The 16,216-nt window shown below is 42.6% G+C and overlaps 1 protein-coding gene across 1 annotated transcript; it reads right to left on the reverse strand.

The window, feature by feature from the left end:
- Window positions 1–398: 398 nt before the first annotated feature.
- LOC116877118 (ubiquitin-conjugating enzyme E2 L3-like) lies at window positions 399–896 on the reverse strand. The gene has a single exon (XM_032873610.1). It carries the CDS (start codon window positions 880–882, stop codon window positions 418–420), a length of 465 nt encoding a protein of 154 aa, XP_032729501.1. The 5' UTR covers window positions 883–896; the 3' UTR covers window positions 399–417.
- Window positions 897–16,216: the final 15,320 nt, after the last annotated feature.

The raw sequence follows: 16,216 nt of genomic DNA on the forward strand, positions 1-16,216 counted from the left end.
CTCTTTTGGGTACTTACACAGTTTGTCTACAGGATTTCATGGCTGTATATCAGGGTTGTTTGTGAAAGGCCTTCCTTTGAGCACAGAGCTCTGGCTTGTTCACACTGACTTTCTATGTCTCAGAAAAGGCCATAGGACATCCAGTGGTAAGGGTCCCTCTGTTTTTTGTTTTGTTTTTGTTGTTGTTGTTGTTGTTGTTGTTGTTTTTTAAGAACATCTTAAATTTTTAATCCTTTCTTTACAGGTTACCTAGACCACTTTTGATTAAGAAAACTGTAGAAAGTTAGTAACTGCCACAAGCAAACGCCAGGCGGCGGCACGTGTCAATTTTCCACAGAGTCCTGCTTTGTGGGGTGTCTGAATGCGCTGTTCAGGGTCTCCACTGCTCACACTCGCTGGAATCGGTCGCAGCAGGGTTTAGTCCACAGGTCGCTTCTCCCCGTATTTCTTTGTAAACTCTTCAGCGTTCTTAAAGAATTTTTTACAGTCCTTAGAGTATTCTTCAGCTAGGTCAACCCGAAGTGGGTGCTTGGGCTGGGGGTCGTTCACCAGTGCTATGAGGGACTGGATTACTTGGTCGGTTTTGGTTGCTGGCTTCCAGTTTTCAGCACTAATTACTGGCAGACAGACCTGCCCCTTTTCATTGATGTTCGGGTGATAGATCTTTGTTTTAAATGTGATCTTAGGTGGTTTCAATGGGTACTCTGCTGGAAAGTTGATTTCGATTCTGAAGGCCCCCTTATCATATGGAGGGTTGTCAGGAACAATAAACCCTTGCCAAGTCAATAGATTAGCTTCATCAACCTGGATGTTACGGAAGTTTTTCATTCCACATTTGCGGATTTCTTCAAGCTCCTTCATTAGCCTCCTGCTGGCCGCCATCTTGGATCTGGTGCTGCTGCTTTCCCAATCAGGTCCCTCTGTTCTTAAATATAAGTTATTGTGCTTTGCTTTTATGCCTCTGAAAAATGTGAGTGAATTTTTTCTTTTTTTTTTTTTCATTTCTGTTCAGTAAATGTTGCTGAGCCTCTACAAAGGGCCAAATATGATGCTCTGCTCCAGGGATGAGGAAGGAGATCACAGTCTACCATTGGCTTGCTGACATTTTGATTCTTCCGGATCTTCTGAATCTTAGGACTGAATCCTAAGGTGGGGTTATTGATCAGGGAGAGCTAGACAGGGAGACAGAGAGTTCAAAGTTAGCAAGACCACCAGCACATCTGGGCCTGCCTGGTACCTGACCTAAACCCCCTCCCAGAAACTGAATCTTGCCTTTGGTTTTGCTATGGTGATTTTTGCTTGATAGTGCTCTCAGTTGTTTAATTCAGCACGGATTCATGGAGCACCTATAACATTCCAGGCATTGGGCTTGGTGCTGGAGGACAAAATAGGCGACAACCTTGAGGATGAGTTTGTCTTTGGGGAGCTGATATTCTACTAGGGCAGCCAGACCACCACACTCTTCCAGATAATGCTCAAGAGAGCTGGATGAATGCCGTATGGGAGAAAACAACATGTTGGATTTTTCAGTCAGAGGTGTGTTGCTGTCCTCAGGTAGGTTCAGAGCATGTCAAGAAAACACTTTGGGACGGGATGAATTACATTGTATTTAGGTTCTTGGGATTCATATTGGTAGTCTAATAGAGTGAGGATACTTTTTGCATATGTGGTAGAGGGAAGAGATTATTGGGGGAGACACCTTAACCTGGTGTTTCTCAAGTCGTTAGACATTTTCTTCTGTAAGCAGCTTACATTCTCCAGCTACATCAAGGATGGTGGACAGTAGTCTTTGACTCAGTGACAAGAAGATACTGGATTACGGGATTGCTATGCCATTTTTATTTCTAGGAAGGGTTTAACATTACTTTTTCTTCTCTAGTTTGAATACCACAGAGGTAGATAAGATATCTGTGCTTTGGTACATTGGTCAAATCCATCTCAATGGTTATATTTTCAAGATAAAAAATGAAGTTCCTTTTTTTTTTTATATGTAGTTTTCCTTTAGTTCTGGAAAATTCCCCAACTGAAAAGAATTGACATCCTGGTAACTCAATTACCTGAGACTTTCCCCCGCCTTTTGAGTTCTGACCCTCAGAAAACCATTACATGGTAAAGCTGATACAGCTTGTAGGGTGCAGTTCTAAAGATTTTCTTTATCCACAGGGGAAGTCTGAGTCCTGGGAGGGATTCAGAGATCCATAAGAAGGTAGTGTTGGAAACCACCTGTCACAGAACAAAAGTAATTCAGGATTGCAGCACAATTACTGGTTCTTCCAATACCTATGCACAGGTACATTTGGAGTCTGTAGTTAAGGAGAGAAGATTTGAATGCTAGATTATACAGAACCATTTCTGGGCTCCAGACCAAAGTCTACATCACCCACAAAGAATTTTCTGCTCATCTAAGCACGTATATACCTCCATCCTCTGCTTTTCACGGAATTCACCACTCATCCTAGCACTTCCTCACATGCCAGCCTTTCCTGTTATTTAAGGATGCCAAGCACATATGGCTTGGCTCCTCTGCAAGAGTATAAGAAGGTACAGGTACAATAACTCTTGTATGTGCTCCCTGCATTTTGTTGTAAATGCTTCGCTGATGCTCTGTTAATGTTTACAGCATTTTGCATTCAAGTGAATCAAATTGACACCATTCGTTCTAGTTTTCCCTGAATTTGCCACCATCACAGACTGCCCTGAAAGTTTTCCTATTTTTGTGTTCTCGTCAAACTCCTGTTGCTTCCTCACAGCCTGAAGGTTCTACATGCCCTTTTCTCCTTCTGGGACTTCTGGAAAGACCCCAGTTTTTATGGTCATTGGTTGACCTTTCTTGTTCTTCTCTGTAGCACTAACTCTCACTTTCTTTATTTTTAATCAGTGGAAGCTTAGAGGTGCTTCACCTAGTTTAAATCATGCTTGCTGATTTTCTATACTCAGCCTTCCTACAACACTGTGATGGGTTGTCTGCAGATCTAGAATATCTAAGGTCTAGTGATGTTCTCTCTGGCCTTCTGAAGCAAGGAGAATGGAGCACAGGGGGACTGATCTCAGATTTAGGGAGACAGGCTCACGAATCCCACAGTGACCTGTGTTGATGCCCATCAGTTTGATGTAGCTGCTGTTTCTTCCCTGTGGGGCCCCCGTGTTCTGATGCAAGTCCTGGTTCCATTGAGTGACAGGTGCGACCAACGGCCGTGTGAGTTATTTCCTTTGGAAACCACAGCTGTGGCTAAGGCCAACGGATGGCAACGGTGCCACTGGGCTCTCTGGGAACAATCCGCTTGGCCATCGTCAGCCTCAGGAAGGGCTTTCAAGCTTGATGAAAATAACCCAAGAGGCTGGGTCTCTGTGGCAATTGCTAGTATTCTAGAGGTGGGAAGTGCCCAGGAAGGAGTAGGGGTTAGGAGCCAAGATTTTGGCATCAGACAAACTAGATTAAGAGTCAAGCTCTGCCATAGCTGTGTCACTTTGGGCTGTTATTTTTAAATCTCTCTGAGCCTCTGTCACTTACCAGGGAAAGTGGGGGTAATGTCTACTTTTTAAGTTTATTGTAAGGGCTGATTGAGATAAAGCACTAAAAACATTTTGTGTTTGGCACATTAATATTCAAGAAATTTCAGTGATTATTATCATGACTACTACCAAAGGTGGGAAGAGATACACACTCCCTCCAGGAGCTCACAGGTCTCCTTCCGCCAGGGGAGCATCCGGGTGATGGGAGCGGTGGTAGTATCTACATCATCACTTGTTGTGAGAACCAAGGATAGCATCTGGCACATAGAAAACACCATACTACTAGCTTTCATTATTTTTATTATCCTCATTATTTTTATTTATTAAGCTCTAAGAGCTTTATTCTAAGATGTTGCCAGAGAGTTGCCTTGTGTTGATTTGGAACTGGAATTTGATAGGGGCTCCCAAAGCAGAGGAAGTGGCAACAGCTGTTCTAGTTAGTTTGATATTTGAAATACTTTATTCTAGAATTAATCTCTCAGATGGAACAAAAAGAGGAAGAACCAGAGCTTTCCACAGGAACAGAAACTGGTTCATTTCACCATGTGACCCTATTTTCATGTATTGATCCTGGGGAGCTGGAGCTGTTCCCTTCCCATCCCCTTCATCTGGTCTATTGCATCATCTTAAGCTATACCTCGTGGAGTTATTTACAATAAGAACATGTTCTTGCCACGGGGATTTTGAGCCTTAGAGTGCTTGCTGGCTGAATAATTCCAACCATAGGTTTTCATGGCTGAAGCGGCTCCTTTTTTTTTTTTTTTTTAAGCATTCAGTTTTTTTTGTATTGTCTAACATTAATCAAGAGACAAGTGTGTATTCAAAAGAAATGAAAATATCAGAGAACTCCAACCTGAGAAATGAACATACCTTGGAATGCATGACCGAACTGTTTCTGAATAATTAGTAGTTTTATGCTCTGTATGTTCCATGCAGTATTCCTTTCCTCCATGGAAAAGTTTTTGTCTGTGCTCATCCTTTGCATGCTCTGCTTAAATATGGTTTCTGGACTGTGTTCCATGTCCCTGAGGCATGCAGTCCAAGGGAGGGAGCCAGAACTGCTTTTCAGCCTGGCATGAAGGGGAATGTTTTAGTTTATTTTAAACATTAACCACCCAATGGTATAGTAATTTGTTTTTGGGTTTTAGCAAATTGGTTGTTTTCTACTACCTTTTTGAGAATTTGGGCACTTCTTTATCTGCCACCCCCCTCAGATTTACATGAGATTCAGAATGACTTGGGAGAGCTAACGAAGACATATTGCTGAGAACAGGTGCAGGATGGACACTATCTCAAAGGGCCTGCATCCTAACGAAGTGAGTTAGAACTCTAGTCATATTGGTGATAATACATTCTTTGACTCCTAAGGATAGATTTTCTGGGTGCTTCTCTATCCCTGGAGACAAGTCCAAGTCAAAGGCAATATGGAGTTTGTAATGAATTCATAAGAACATCCACTTCCAAGACTGGGATGTAGAATGTGGAAATTCCCTCTCATGGCACCTGAGGGCTAGAATGGGGTGAGTTCAGAGTGTGAGCCTGCTTCCAAGGCACATAGGGAAAGGGGGAGTGGAGGGATTTGGACCCCAGTGGTGAAGCATGAGATGGATAAATCTTCACTTCATGTGCCCCTGGGCCTCACCTGTGGAACACAGTGATTGTGTAAATGAATTTGAAATTGAAAGGCTGCAGCTCCTAAGGGGACACATAGCCAAAGAGCTTGCAGAGGATATACTCTTCTACTGAAGAAGTCAGCTCTTCTTCAGCATTTATTGTAAATGCCCAATGCTAGTGGGAACTTTGTAGAATTGCCCAGTTTCACCCTCTGCTTCATAGTAGGCCTCACAGAGGTGAGCTGATCCTGTCTTCTGTTTTACATCTCCCAAGGAGACACCGTATGAAGATTTCCTTTTATCTCATGGTCAGGAAGTTTTTCCTACGGTCTAAACCATATTTCTCTTGCTATATTTTCAGTTTATATCCTTCTTGAGCTGCCCTCATTCTTTCTTCCTGGATCTCTTTATCTTCTATCTTGTAAGACCAATACTAATTACTTTATTTCTTTTCCAAGGGGATGATTTCTCCTAAACCTTGTGTCATTTTTTGAGTCTCTCTCTACCCATATAGGTATTTTTGTGGCTAGAAGGAGAGTCCTTCTGGGATGGTATTTTTACCCCCGGGTGGATCTGTGCTGTGAATAACCTGAGCCATTCTGGAACCATCCCCAGACCGGGCAGGTGGCAGCCCCATTTGCTCTTTCCTAAGCGCCAAGGCAGAGAAGCAACTCTGGCTCCTTCTCTCTGGACCGCATGCCTCCGGAACACGAAACTCAGTCACAGACACCATATTTAAACAGAGCAGGGAAAGGATGAAAATAGACAAAAACCTGTCCATGTGGGCCAGGAAAGCTGTATTTCCAATATGCTGTTAGCAAGACCCTGCTGAGATCCATATAGCAAGTAGTCAGGGGATGGCAAGCAGCATGACCACCCATGGGTTCATTCCTGGACATTGGAGTGCAAGACACATGGAAGGGGCAAGGTCTGGGGCAGGATGAGTAAGCTAGGACCTTTCCCTAGAGTATAGGGAAGGATGACTTAAGCAACTAAAACTACGAGAAAAAGTACAAGCCATAGAATTAAGGGCTGGACTTTAATACTGGAGACCAGTGGTTTTCAAACTTTTTCAGCTAAGGGATTCTTCCGATAAGTTTTGGAAGTCCAATATATACACAAAATATCAAAGTCTGACCAGTGTGCTTTTTCCTGTGGTCCTACAGTTTGTAGCTAGGGTCAAGCTCAGGACAAATGCAACCATGGGCGGCCACCTCTCCCTAGGCATCTAGGGAGATGTCGGGTCACAGAACAAGTCTGATTACTCCACTTCCCCAGTGTAAGAGCCAGGAGAGCAGAGATGGCTGTGGGAAAGGTGATGTGCGTGAAGTTCCCTCTTGCCACCCCTGAGAACTACAGAAGTTGGATCCTGCCTTTGCCGTGCATGGGTTTCCTGATTGACCATGGATGATTGATGACAGTGGGAAGTATTAGACACTGCCACACACTGCTGCATTGGAGGTATGTGGTTGGTGTTAATTAAAGAATTTGGCTAAAATTATATGGTACTAGTACCCTCCAGGGAGCTCTTTGGGGGCCACCTCATGTCAGTGGGGCAGGTTGATGCTCCCATCCAATCTCAGTGAACTCAGAGATGATGAGTTAGCCTAACAGTTCTGAACAACAAGGAGTTGACTGTAAAGTCTTGCAGCCAAATTGGGAGTGGACTGCCCCTTTCTTTCTTCACTCCTTCACCCTAGAGGGGATGGCACCCACAAGAGGGAGGGCTGGGGCATATTTCTAAAGGCCAGGCCATATCTTCTCTCTGTTTGCTTCTACTGAAGTTGAGCTCCAGTCTAGGCCTGGAGGGAAGGGGGAAGAAAAGGTTTAAATTAAATGTGAGAATGAAGTTGAAAAATGGGCAGATAGAGTCCTTGGGAAGACAGTTGAAGAAGACATATGGATCCAGAGATGGTAGCCTTGGGAAGGGAGGACGCAGGCCTGGGTAGGAAGGGAGAATGCTAAGAATTGCTTTCCCTTTGTCCTCAGCTTTGCCTATGGCTGACACTGACTTCCAAGTCAATCAACCTCAATTTGCCCCAGTGAAAGTAGGTCACAGGTCAGACTGGAGGCCCCTACTAACATTTAATGGACTGGCAGGAAGACCGGGTCCTTCATGCGGTTGTGCTCAGGATTTCAGGCTTATTTTTGTATTGAGTAAGGGTCAATTCCAGTTCAATTCCAATTCCAGCTTCAAGTCTCATTTCTTGCATACCTCCTACTATACATTTGGTCCTGTGCTATGTTCATTCATCAAGAATGAGGAAACGAGAATTAGATAAGATAAGCAACATCTACTCTTAGCCGCATGTCTTTGTTGATACTGCTATCTTCACTCATTTCCCTCTTGCCCAGCCCTACCCAAAATTATACACATGCTACACTCCTCCAAGAAATCTTTTTGCACTATTAACCATGTGGCTCCAACCCCAAAATCTTCCCCATAATCTCTGTCACTCTAGTTCAGTCACTCTAATTCAGCCCCTTGTTCACCTCATCCCAACAATCATATGGAAATCCGCTCGAGGACAACAAAAGCATGCTGCCAGGAGTAGATGTGCGGTGTCATGCAGTCTGTGGAGGTCTCCGGCTCTTAGTGGATTCTGCTTTTAGTGCATCCTGGAGGGTCTCCGATACCAGAGACCCCCTTTATTGTATCTGTGGCTTTGAGGAGCTTGGGAGGTGTTGTTGCCTACATCAAGTCAGCCACATCAGGGGCAGCTAGCAGGGCTTTACTCCAAGTCTCACTCAAAACTCAAGGAGTAAGTGTTCCGTGAGAGAGGAAATGGAAGTTTCTAGTTTCTTAAGGCCTAGAACACTGGCTTAGTGTCACTTTTGCCATATTCTCTTGGTTGCCATGGGTCACAGACACTGCCAGTTTGAGTGGAGGGGATTGGATTTTATCTTTCAGTGGGGAGAATAGCAAAGATCTGTGGCCATCTTGAGTCTGCCACACCTTGAGCATAAAAGCATGTTCAGAAACCCAGATGTGGGTTGTAAAACAGAGAAGGCAGGAGACTTAGAGACTCACTTTTTTTTTTTTTTTTTTAATTTTTCTAGTAATCTCTACATCCAAGGTGGGGCTGGAAACCACAACCCTGAGATCAGGAGTTGCATGCTTTCTTAGACTGAGCCAGCCAGGTACCCCAGGACTCCTGTGTGTGTGTGTGTGTGTGTGTGTGTGTGTGTGTGTCTTTTTTGAACCTACAGGTCCTTCATAGGAGGCCTTTGGAGTTACAATCTAAATTTGAAAGCTATAATAACAGTTTGGTGTGTGAGAATAATTGAGAAAAAAGGCACTGTATATTTAATGGTAATCTCCTCCAGATATTGTCCCACCTAGGGACTTATTCTATTCAGTTGACATAACTTGCCCTTTGGGTTGGTGCTCTTGTCATTCTCAGTGCCTGTCTTTGTACAAACTGTGGGGGCACCTAAAGGACTGTCAGCCCCTCTCGATGTTGGGATGGGAGTTTTCCTACCTATTATCTCCATTTCACCACACCAAGAAGGTTGTGCCTCCCTTTGTAGCCTAGAGCAGAGCATTTTATCGATGAAGCCCTGCCCTTTTTTGTTTGAGATTCTGAGCGGGTGTTATCTGAGAACAAGCAGGTGTTTGTAGAAATGTGACCTTGAGCCCTGGATGTTGACCTGCTCTTTTTTCCTGGTGACTCATTTTTCCTTGAATGGGGTTGGTTTCTGTGAAATGGCTGTGAGGCCACAGTGACTAGCCTGGACACCACCACTGTATATGTAAGCAGTCCCTTGCCGGAGGCAAAGAAATTACTGAGTGTATTTTATACCTTCCTGTTAGAGGTGTAGCCATCCCTGTCACCCACAGGTTTGTCCACAAAAAGGGGCAAGCACAGTATATTCATATCTGTAACTCATTTAAAGAAGGTTATATCCATAGGAAAACAGAAGGTGCCTTGTTCCACTGATTTTTTCTGTTGTCAGGCTGGAAAACAGAGTTTAATCTATCCTGGGAAGTTAATGGGCATTTCTGAAAATATGTGGCTAATAGGAAATAATTTGGAACAGAGAATCTTGGAATTTAAGCCCGAATTCTGCACTTCATCATATTTCTATTTGCCTAATCACTGTGGAGATGTGTGTGCGCGCGCGCGCGCGCGTGCGTGTGTGTGTGAGCATGCGTGTATGAACGCAAATTTCTGGGCCTTTATGCGGAGTTCATGATTCACCCTTTAGGGCTCCCAGGTCCTGGAAGTGTGAGTTTAAGTTAAACCTAGAAATAGGAAGTATTTATATCTGTAAGCCAAGTTCAACATTGGCGTTTAAGTTCACATGTCTGTATAAACCAATTGACAAAATTATATGTTGGAATAATTTTCTAGAAATGTCCTACTGATGGTAATGCTATCACAAAATTATAAATTTTATCATCAATCCAGAACTGCAGGCTCTGTGCAACTGCTAGAAATAGGGCCAGTAATTCAAAAGCCACTGCAACTGTAGGTAGAAGATCATGCCCAACCACACGCGGAGTATATTTCAGGACTTAACACAGGGCTTTATCTACTCAGACCACATGACCCTGTACATCATTCAGAGTGTCCAGATCTGCAGAGGAATTTTCCATCTTGGTTACACCTGTGATTCAGGTGGGAAAAAAACAGAGACCCTCAAGGGTCAGACAGCAATGAACTTACTGGGGAAGGAAGGACTGGCCTGTACCATGAGCACATTACGTGGTTTGGGCCTTTCTAATAAAGTGTCATTCTTCTTTCAGTAATGTAGAAAGCACAAAGATCAGAGTCACATGTATTTTGATCAGTGGCAGATATACAAGATATGACACAGTGTATTGACATCATTTCTTTGGGGGCTCTTTTAGGTTATTCTTGATCCTTATGTATCTAGTTTTGGTGGAGAGTTGATAGACCCTTTTACTGATCCTCTTGGTATCTTCCCCAATATTTCACTTGCCTTAAAATGATGATGAACCCTCTGTAAATTCTTCCCCAAAGGTAACAGTATACAGGATGCTCCAACATTGCACGTAGTGGTATAGGGGACAGGGGAAGCCACATTCATCTGGAAGCCCTGGGGTTTTCAGTAGAGCACAGTGCTGAACAAAGAGGCTTGCCCCTCCCCCATAACAATCACTTGAAGCAAATGAGCTTCTTTGAAATATAAGTGGCCCTTTAAAAACACAAGCAGATTCTGTAATATCTATTTGGGGCATCCGGGAATGCCACATAATAGGAACTTGAGCACACCTGATGGTAACCATATGGCAGGTTCTGATGACTGACAATAGGTAGAGGCTGCAGTAATTAATGAACACAAGACAGCATTTGTGGCCCCCACAACGAAAGAATGGAGAAGAAGCCAGTCCATTCGCAAAGTTGGGGATGTGCCTTGTGTGTGTTTCTAGACCAGGACTTGGCTGGGCACATGTCTCTGCATGTGAACAGGTATGAGAGAAATGATGCAGTGGGAGGGAGGTCTTGGTTCTGACCAGAGAGCTACTATCATTCCTGGGGCTGCAGTGGGAAAATGAGTTTGCAGATCACCCCGGCTGATCCTGCAGCACTAAACTCCTCTGCCCCGCTGACATTTTTAGTTTGACGTGGGACAGATTCCAGGTAGAAATCCAGTTAGTTGGCCTGGTGGGAGTACAGGACTTCATTGTTCGAGGATGAGGGTTTTCTGGGTGTGATTTTGCCATTTCTGGATTTCAGGGCACGATGCCTCTGTTTACTCTCTTGGGGGTAACAGTGTTCCCTTCCTTGAGGTGTGCTCTGAGTCAGAGCATACCAAGACTTGGCTGGCTTCTAGCAAAAGCAGAGGAGGGAGGCAATGCCTCATTGTTTTATTACTTCTTTCTTGGACGTGGGCTGGTGTGGGGAGGATGGGAGTGGGCCAGGCAGAAGTAGGCCATGGGAAGATTCCAGAGAGACTGATTGATCTTGTCAAAAAGAATAAAGGTATCCAGTCCTTGGCACCCCCCTTCAGCACATGGGCATGTGGGATTGAGGCGGTCACTGTGAAGTTTTGTGGTTAGGCGTTCCAAAAAGAAGTTTCTTCATGATTCCTGATTGCTTAGGACAGATATAAGCAATACCAGCTGGGGCCCAGCAAGCCTGTCTCCAGCTTTATTGCTTCTGATTTATCGGTGGTGTGTCCGCCTTAAAGAACTGATCTATATGCCCTTTATTGCTAGCCTGTTCTATAGCCAGATAGGAGAGTTGAACATTAACAAGTGGATTTGCTTTCAGTAGCTGCCTGAGTGTGTGTGTGTGTGTGTGTGTGTGTGCACATGCGCACGCGTGTGTGTAGCAGGATACTAGTGTCTTGCTCAGGGGCAAGTGACTCAGATTTCTGCAAGAAGATTCCCATTCTTTTGTCTCACATCTTGAATTTTCCCTAATTTGTTTGAAGCTGCCTCTTTTACCAGAGCCAGAGAGAATCTATAAGGCTGTTTTGTAAGTGTCTTTGGTAAGTGGTAAGAAACTCACTTGGAGCCAGGCCGAAGGCACCAGGCGCTGTATATTGCAGAGACATTTCAAGTCCCTAGTGGACAATTTGCACTGTTCGGTGTTAAAAGGCTTTGTGGTAGTGTTTCAGAGAGCCCCCAGCCCTCCCTCCTTGGCAAGTCGTTTACAAATGATGTGCTCTAGTCACCCTGCTTGGAGTTTCTGGTTTAAAAGTGAATAGTCAGAACTCTCAAGATGTGTAAAGGGAAAGGTTTTACTGCCCAGTGGGAAATGACCATCAAAGTTAACTGTTCTTGGATTGGCAAAGTAGGCAGGTGGACTGCTTTCACGTATGGGCCAAGTGAGAGACTTCTGGGACTCTTCCTCGAGGGAAAGGGGCAGGTAGTAACAGAAGAGTGACTCGTGATTTACCAGTCTGGAATTTGGCCCATTCATATTCTTTTTTGGAGGAAACAAGTAATGTCCTGCTACAATGACCGTACTCTTTGGAGCACTTCTTTGGATTGGAATTTGTTTTCTGTGGTCGTGAGATTTTTTTTTTTTTTCATTTGGATGGTTATTTCCTTCTGCACTTCCTTGATTACAGGTTATAATAAGTGGGGAAAAGGGAAGTATGAAAGGTGAGTGCCCAGTGACACTGGAACCAGCTTCTGTCTGTGCAAATGTAGCCTTGTCAAAATGTGAGCTGTGGGGTAGAGATACTAGGGATCACACGACCACTGCTGCCTGGTTTGCGATGAAGAACTAGATTTGGATTTCATTTCGGATGCAGGTTGTACACCAGGGCAGCAGAGGAGTTCAGCTGACAGAGTCTTCTGCTACCATTTTTAATGAACAGTCTCTACTGTCTTGTGTATGAAAAACATCGAGGAAAAATTTAATAGTTTTACACAATCCCTGAAGCCTGGTCCACGGCCAAGACGCGTTAGCTTCTAAATCTTTAAACAATATTTTCCCCTACCAGAACTAGGGCAAATTTTTATAGCATTCTCAAGTGCATGTGCTCTCTCTCTCTTTTTTTTAATAAAACCAAGCATTAAAAAAAAAAAAAAAAGAAGGACAAGACTAGTGCTATTTTATTATCTCCTCGGATTATTTCAAGATTGAACTGGAGAAAAATGTGTATCCCTGTTTGGCTCAATCGGAAATGGGTATGGGCTGGGTAGGAGACTTTCCATTTTCTTAAAATATATAGTTATGTGCATAACTATGTCATGTTGGGTATGTAAAAAAGTATATGATGTGTTTCCCCCAAGGTTAATATAGGTGCGTATCATTAAGAGTACATAATCAAGTAAGTGTTAGAGGGGGTATTATTTTGGTTATTGTAAGTTAAAATATTTAAACTATGGATTCTTTTCTCCCCAGGGATGAAGGACACTGATTTCAGCACCTTTCCTACTAGAGAGGATTAAGTATTTGGTTTTATCAGACAGCATGGTAATGAAGTTATTTTGATAGAGATAACCTCATTACTATTCATTTTTGCTGCCTATCAACTAATTCTTGAACCCAGGTTCCCTTTTTTCTTGTTGTTGTTGTTTTTCCTGCCAGAATAAAACAGGCACAACAAAGTAGGACTTAGTCTCTGAAGCTAAGGACAAATGGAGATGGGTTCTGGCCAAGGAGCTGTGTAGGAGGTCCTTGCCCCTGATTGCAGTGATACCCCACCAGTGTGAGCAGTGTGGAGGAATGGCCCTTCCTCCTCATGCTCAGTCCCTAAAAGACACACCATTCTATTTGAAAGGGGAACATTGTCTTTCAAAGATAACATTCATCTCCTATTTGGAAGGTTCTCACCTGTCTTTCCTAGCATGATATAATAAAGAGCATCTTGCACTAGACTTGAAGAGTTCCTGGCTTTTTCTCCAAGCTGTGTGACCTTGAGCATATCATTGAACCATTCTGGGCTTTGGTTTCAAACCCCACGGGGTTTGGGTTTGGCTAGGTGGTTTCTGAAATTCCTTCTAGTTATAACATTCAATATCAATTCTCTTCCCATTCTTTCTATTTAAAATAAACTTTCACTTTAGAACAGTTTTAGATTTACAAAAACAAAACAAAACAAAACTTCCAAAGAAAGTACAGAGTGTCCATGTAGGTCAGTCACCCTCTTTCCCCAATGAATAGCATTTTCATTACTTTGGTACATTTGTCATAACTAAGGAACAAGTATTGATGTATTACTATTTTTTAAAAAATATTTTACTTCTTTATTTGTCAGAGAGTAAGAGCCCAAGGAGGTGGAGTGGCATTCAGAGGGAGAAGGACAAGCAGTCTCCCTGGTAAGCAAGAAGCCTGACGTGGGACTCGGTCCCAGGACCCCGGGATCACAACCTGAGCCGAAGGCAAACGCTTAACCATCTGAGCTACCCAGGTATCCCTGATATATTACTATTAACTAGAATTGACATTTCATTCAGATTTTGCTAGCGTTATAATGCCCTTTTTTCTGTTTCAGAGTCTCATCCAGGATACCATTTAGTAGTCTTGTTTCCTTTGCCTCCTCAGAGTTGTGACAGTGTCTCAGATTTTCCTTGTTTCTGATGACCTTGACAGTTTTGAGGAATACTTGTCAGGTATTTTGTAGAATGTCTCAATTAGAGTTTGTCTGAAGTTTTTCTCATGGTTAGACTGGGGTTATGGGCTTTTGGGAGGAAGACCACAGAGGTGTCATGTCATCCTTATCACATATCAGTGGTACATGCTATCAACTGATCATGTTAATTGACCCTGATCATCTGGCCAAAGTAGTGTTTGCCACATTTCTTCACTGTAAAGTCTTCTGTTCGCCTTTCATGTTCTACTCTTTGGATGCTAGCACTAAGTGCAGCCCATACTCAAGATGCATGGGTAGGGGGGATTAAGCTCCACGTCTTGGTTGGAGAGTATCTACATAAATTACTTGGAATTCTTCCATAAGGGAATTCTTCCATAAGGAATTCTTTTCCTCATGTATTTATACAATCACTTTTTTATACCAGTGTGGACTTATGGATGTATATTTTATTTTTCCTGTTCTATCGAGATGTGATTGACCTATAACATGGATATATATATTATAAATTTTGGATTTTAATTGAGCACTGGTTATTTATTTATTTTGTTCCTCAAATTGTTACGATTTTGGCCATTAGGAACTCTTTCAAATTAGCTTCTGTGTCCCTTTGACATGTCCCCATCATTTTGTTTTGTGAGCACTTCCTTACTTCCTGACACTGCATGATGCTTTAGACTCATTAATTGTATTCCCTACCCTAGCCTTAGAATCAGCCATTTCTCCAAGGAGCCCTGATTCTCTTTACTGGAGAACTGTATTAGACAACTTTGGTTTTTAGGATCTAGGTGGATGTGAGATGCTCCGTTTTCTAAAATACACATTTTATGTATATAGTTGTGTACTTTTGTTATACAAAGAAATATATAATGTCTTTCCTTCAAAGCTAATACAGGTCAATATTGTAAAAAAGAGTATATAATCAAGTGTTAGAGTGAATACTGTTTTGGTTGAAATAAAAAGCAAGTGCAGATTCTTCTAGCTCAAACAATTATAAAACACCTTTATTCATTTCCTTTTTCATTCTTTTTATTTGTTATTCACATTTCATTAGTCTTTGCTGGAATTGGGAAATGTTAATTTATTTACATGGATATGTTAACAGTGTGAATAATGCTGCTCACTTGAGACATGGGTCCCCAAGCCTTGCAGACTCTCCTTTCCTGCAGAAATGAGAAGTGTCAAGGGCTTCGAGTATTTGGGGAACGATTCCTGGAGGATGTGGCTCTTGACTTGGTACTTGAAGGATAGGAGCAGTTTGGGGCAAAGGAAGGATTCTTGTATGCCTCTTTGGGAGAGTGGTAGAAAGAAACTAGCTCCAAGATGCAGTCCTAAAGGATTTATTAAATGTTAGTCTTCTTAGAAGACCTGAAGTCTGTCATCCTTCTCCAGTATTACAAAGATAGAGTCCCTTAATCCAGACCCTCCAAAATGTTGACATTTAGTTGAAACATTCTTAACATTGTCTGTACAAAGGGAGAGGGAGCCAACTGAGCCCCTGCCAATAAAGTCATAATTATAAAGTATTTGCTGAATACTTTAATAGTAGAGATTGGGACAAATTGTATCCCTTACACCCATGGTGACTGCTGTATGCTTAGCCTATCCTGTGTTGTTTGGTGGTACTTTTTAACTCTTGGTGTTCTTTTTTGTAATGGGTCTGCATAGTCTGTGGAAATGGATTTTGAAATGTTCTCAAAATTTCCCCTGGAGCAGAGTAGCCAGAAAGAATAGGGCCAGCACATGGATGGAGTCTTGTAAAAGTGTTCATTAGCTTCAGCTAGGTCAACACCACATAAAATGACCTCCATCCAAACTCTTAGGTCAAGTGTATTTATTTCATATTCAAGTCTTTAGGTCTTAAAAAGCTGGATTATGTTTTTGTTCTGGTAAAATTGACTAGAAATCACCTGTTATCTTTTTTAAAGTTAAGTCCCACTTGACCAGATGGTTTTCTTTATTCATTAAGTAGTTTTATGTGAGTTGACGCATTGATAGAAAATAGGGCTCAGGACAGAAGAAACCTTTTCACATACTAGGGAAGAAAACATAGCAAATAGAAATCTTCTTCT

Source organism: Lontra canadensis, unplaced genomic scaffold (genome assembly GCF_010015895.1).
Source record: "Lontra canadensis isolate GAN:19392208 unplaced genomic scaffold, GSC_riverotter_1.0 scaffold50, whole genome shotgun sequence".
Taxonomy (NCBI): domain Eukaryota; kingdom Metazoa; phylum Chordata; class Mammalia; order Carnivora; family Mustelidae; genus Lontra; species Lontra canadensis.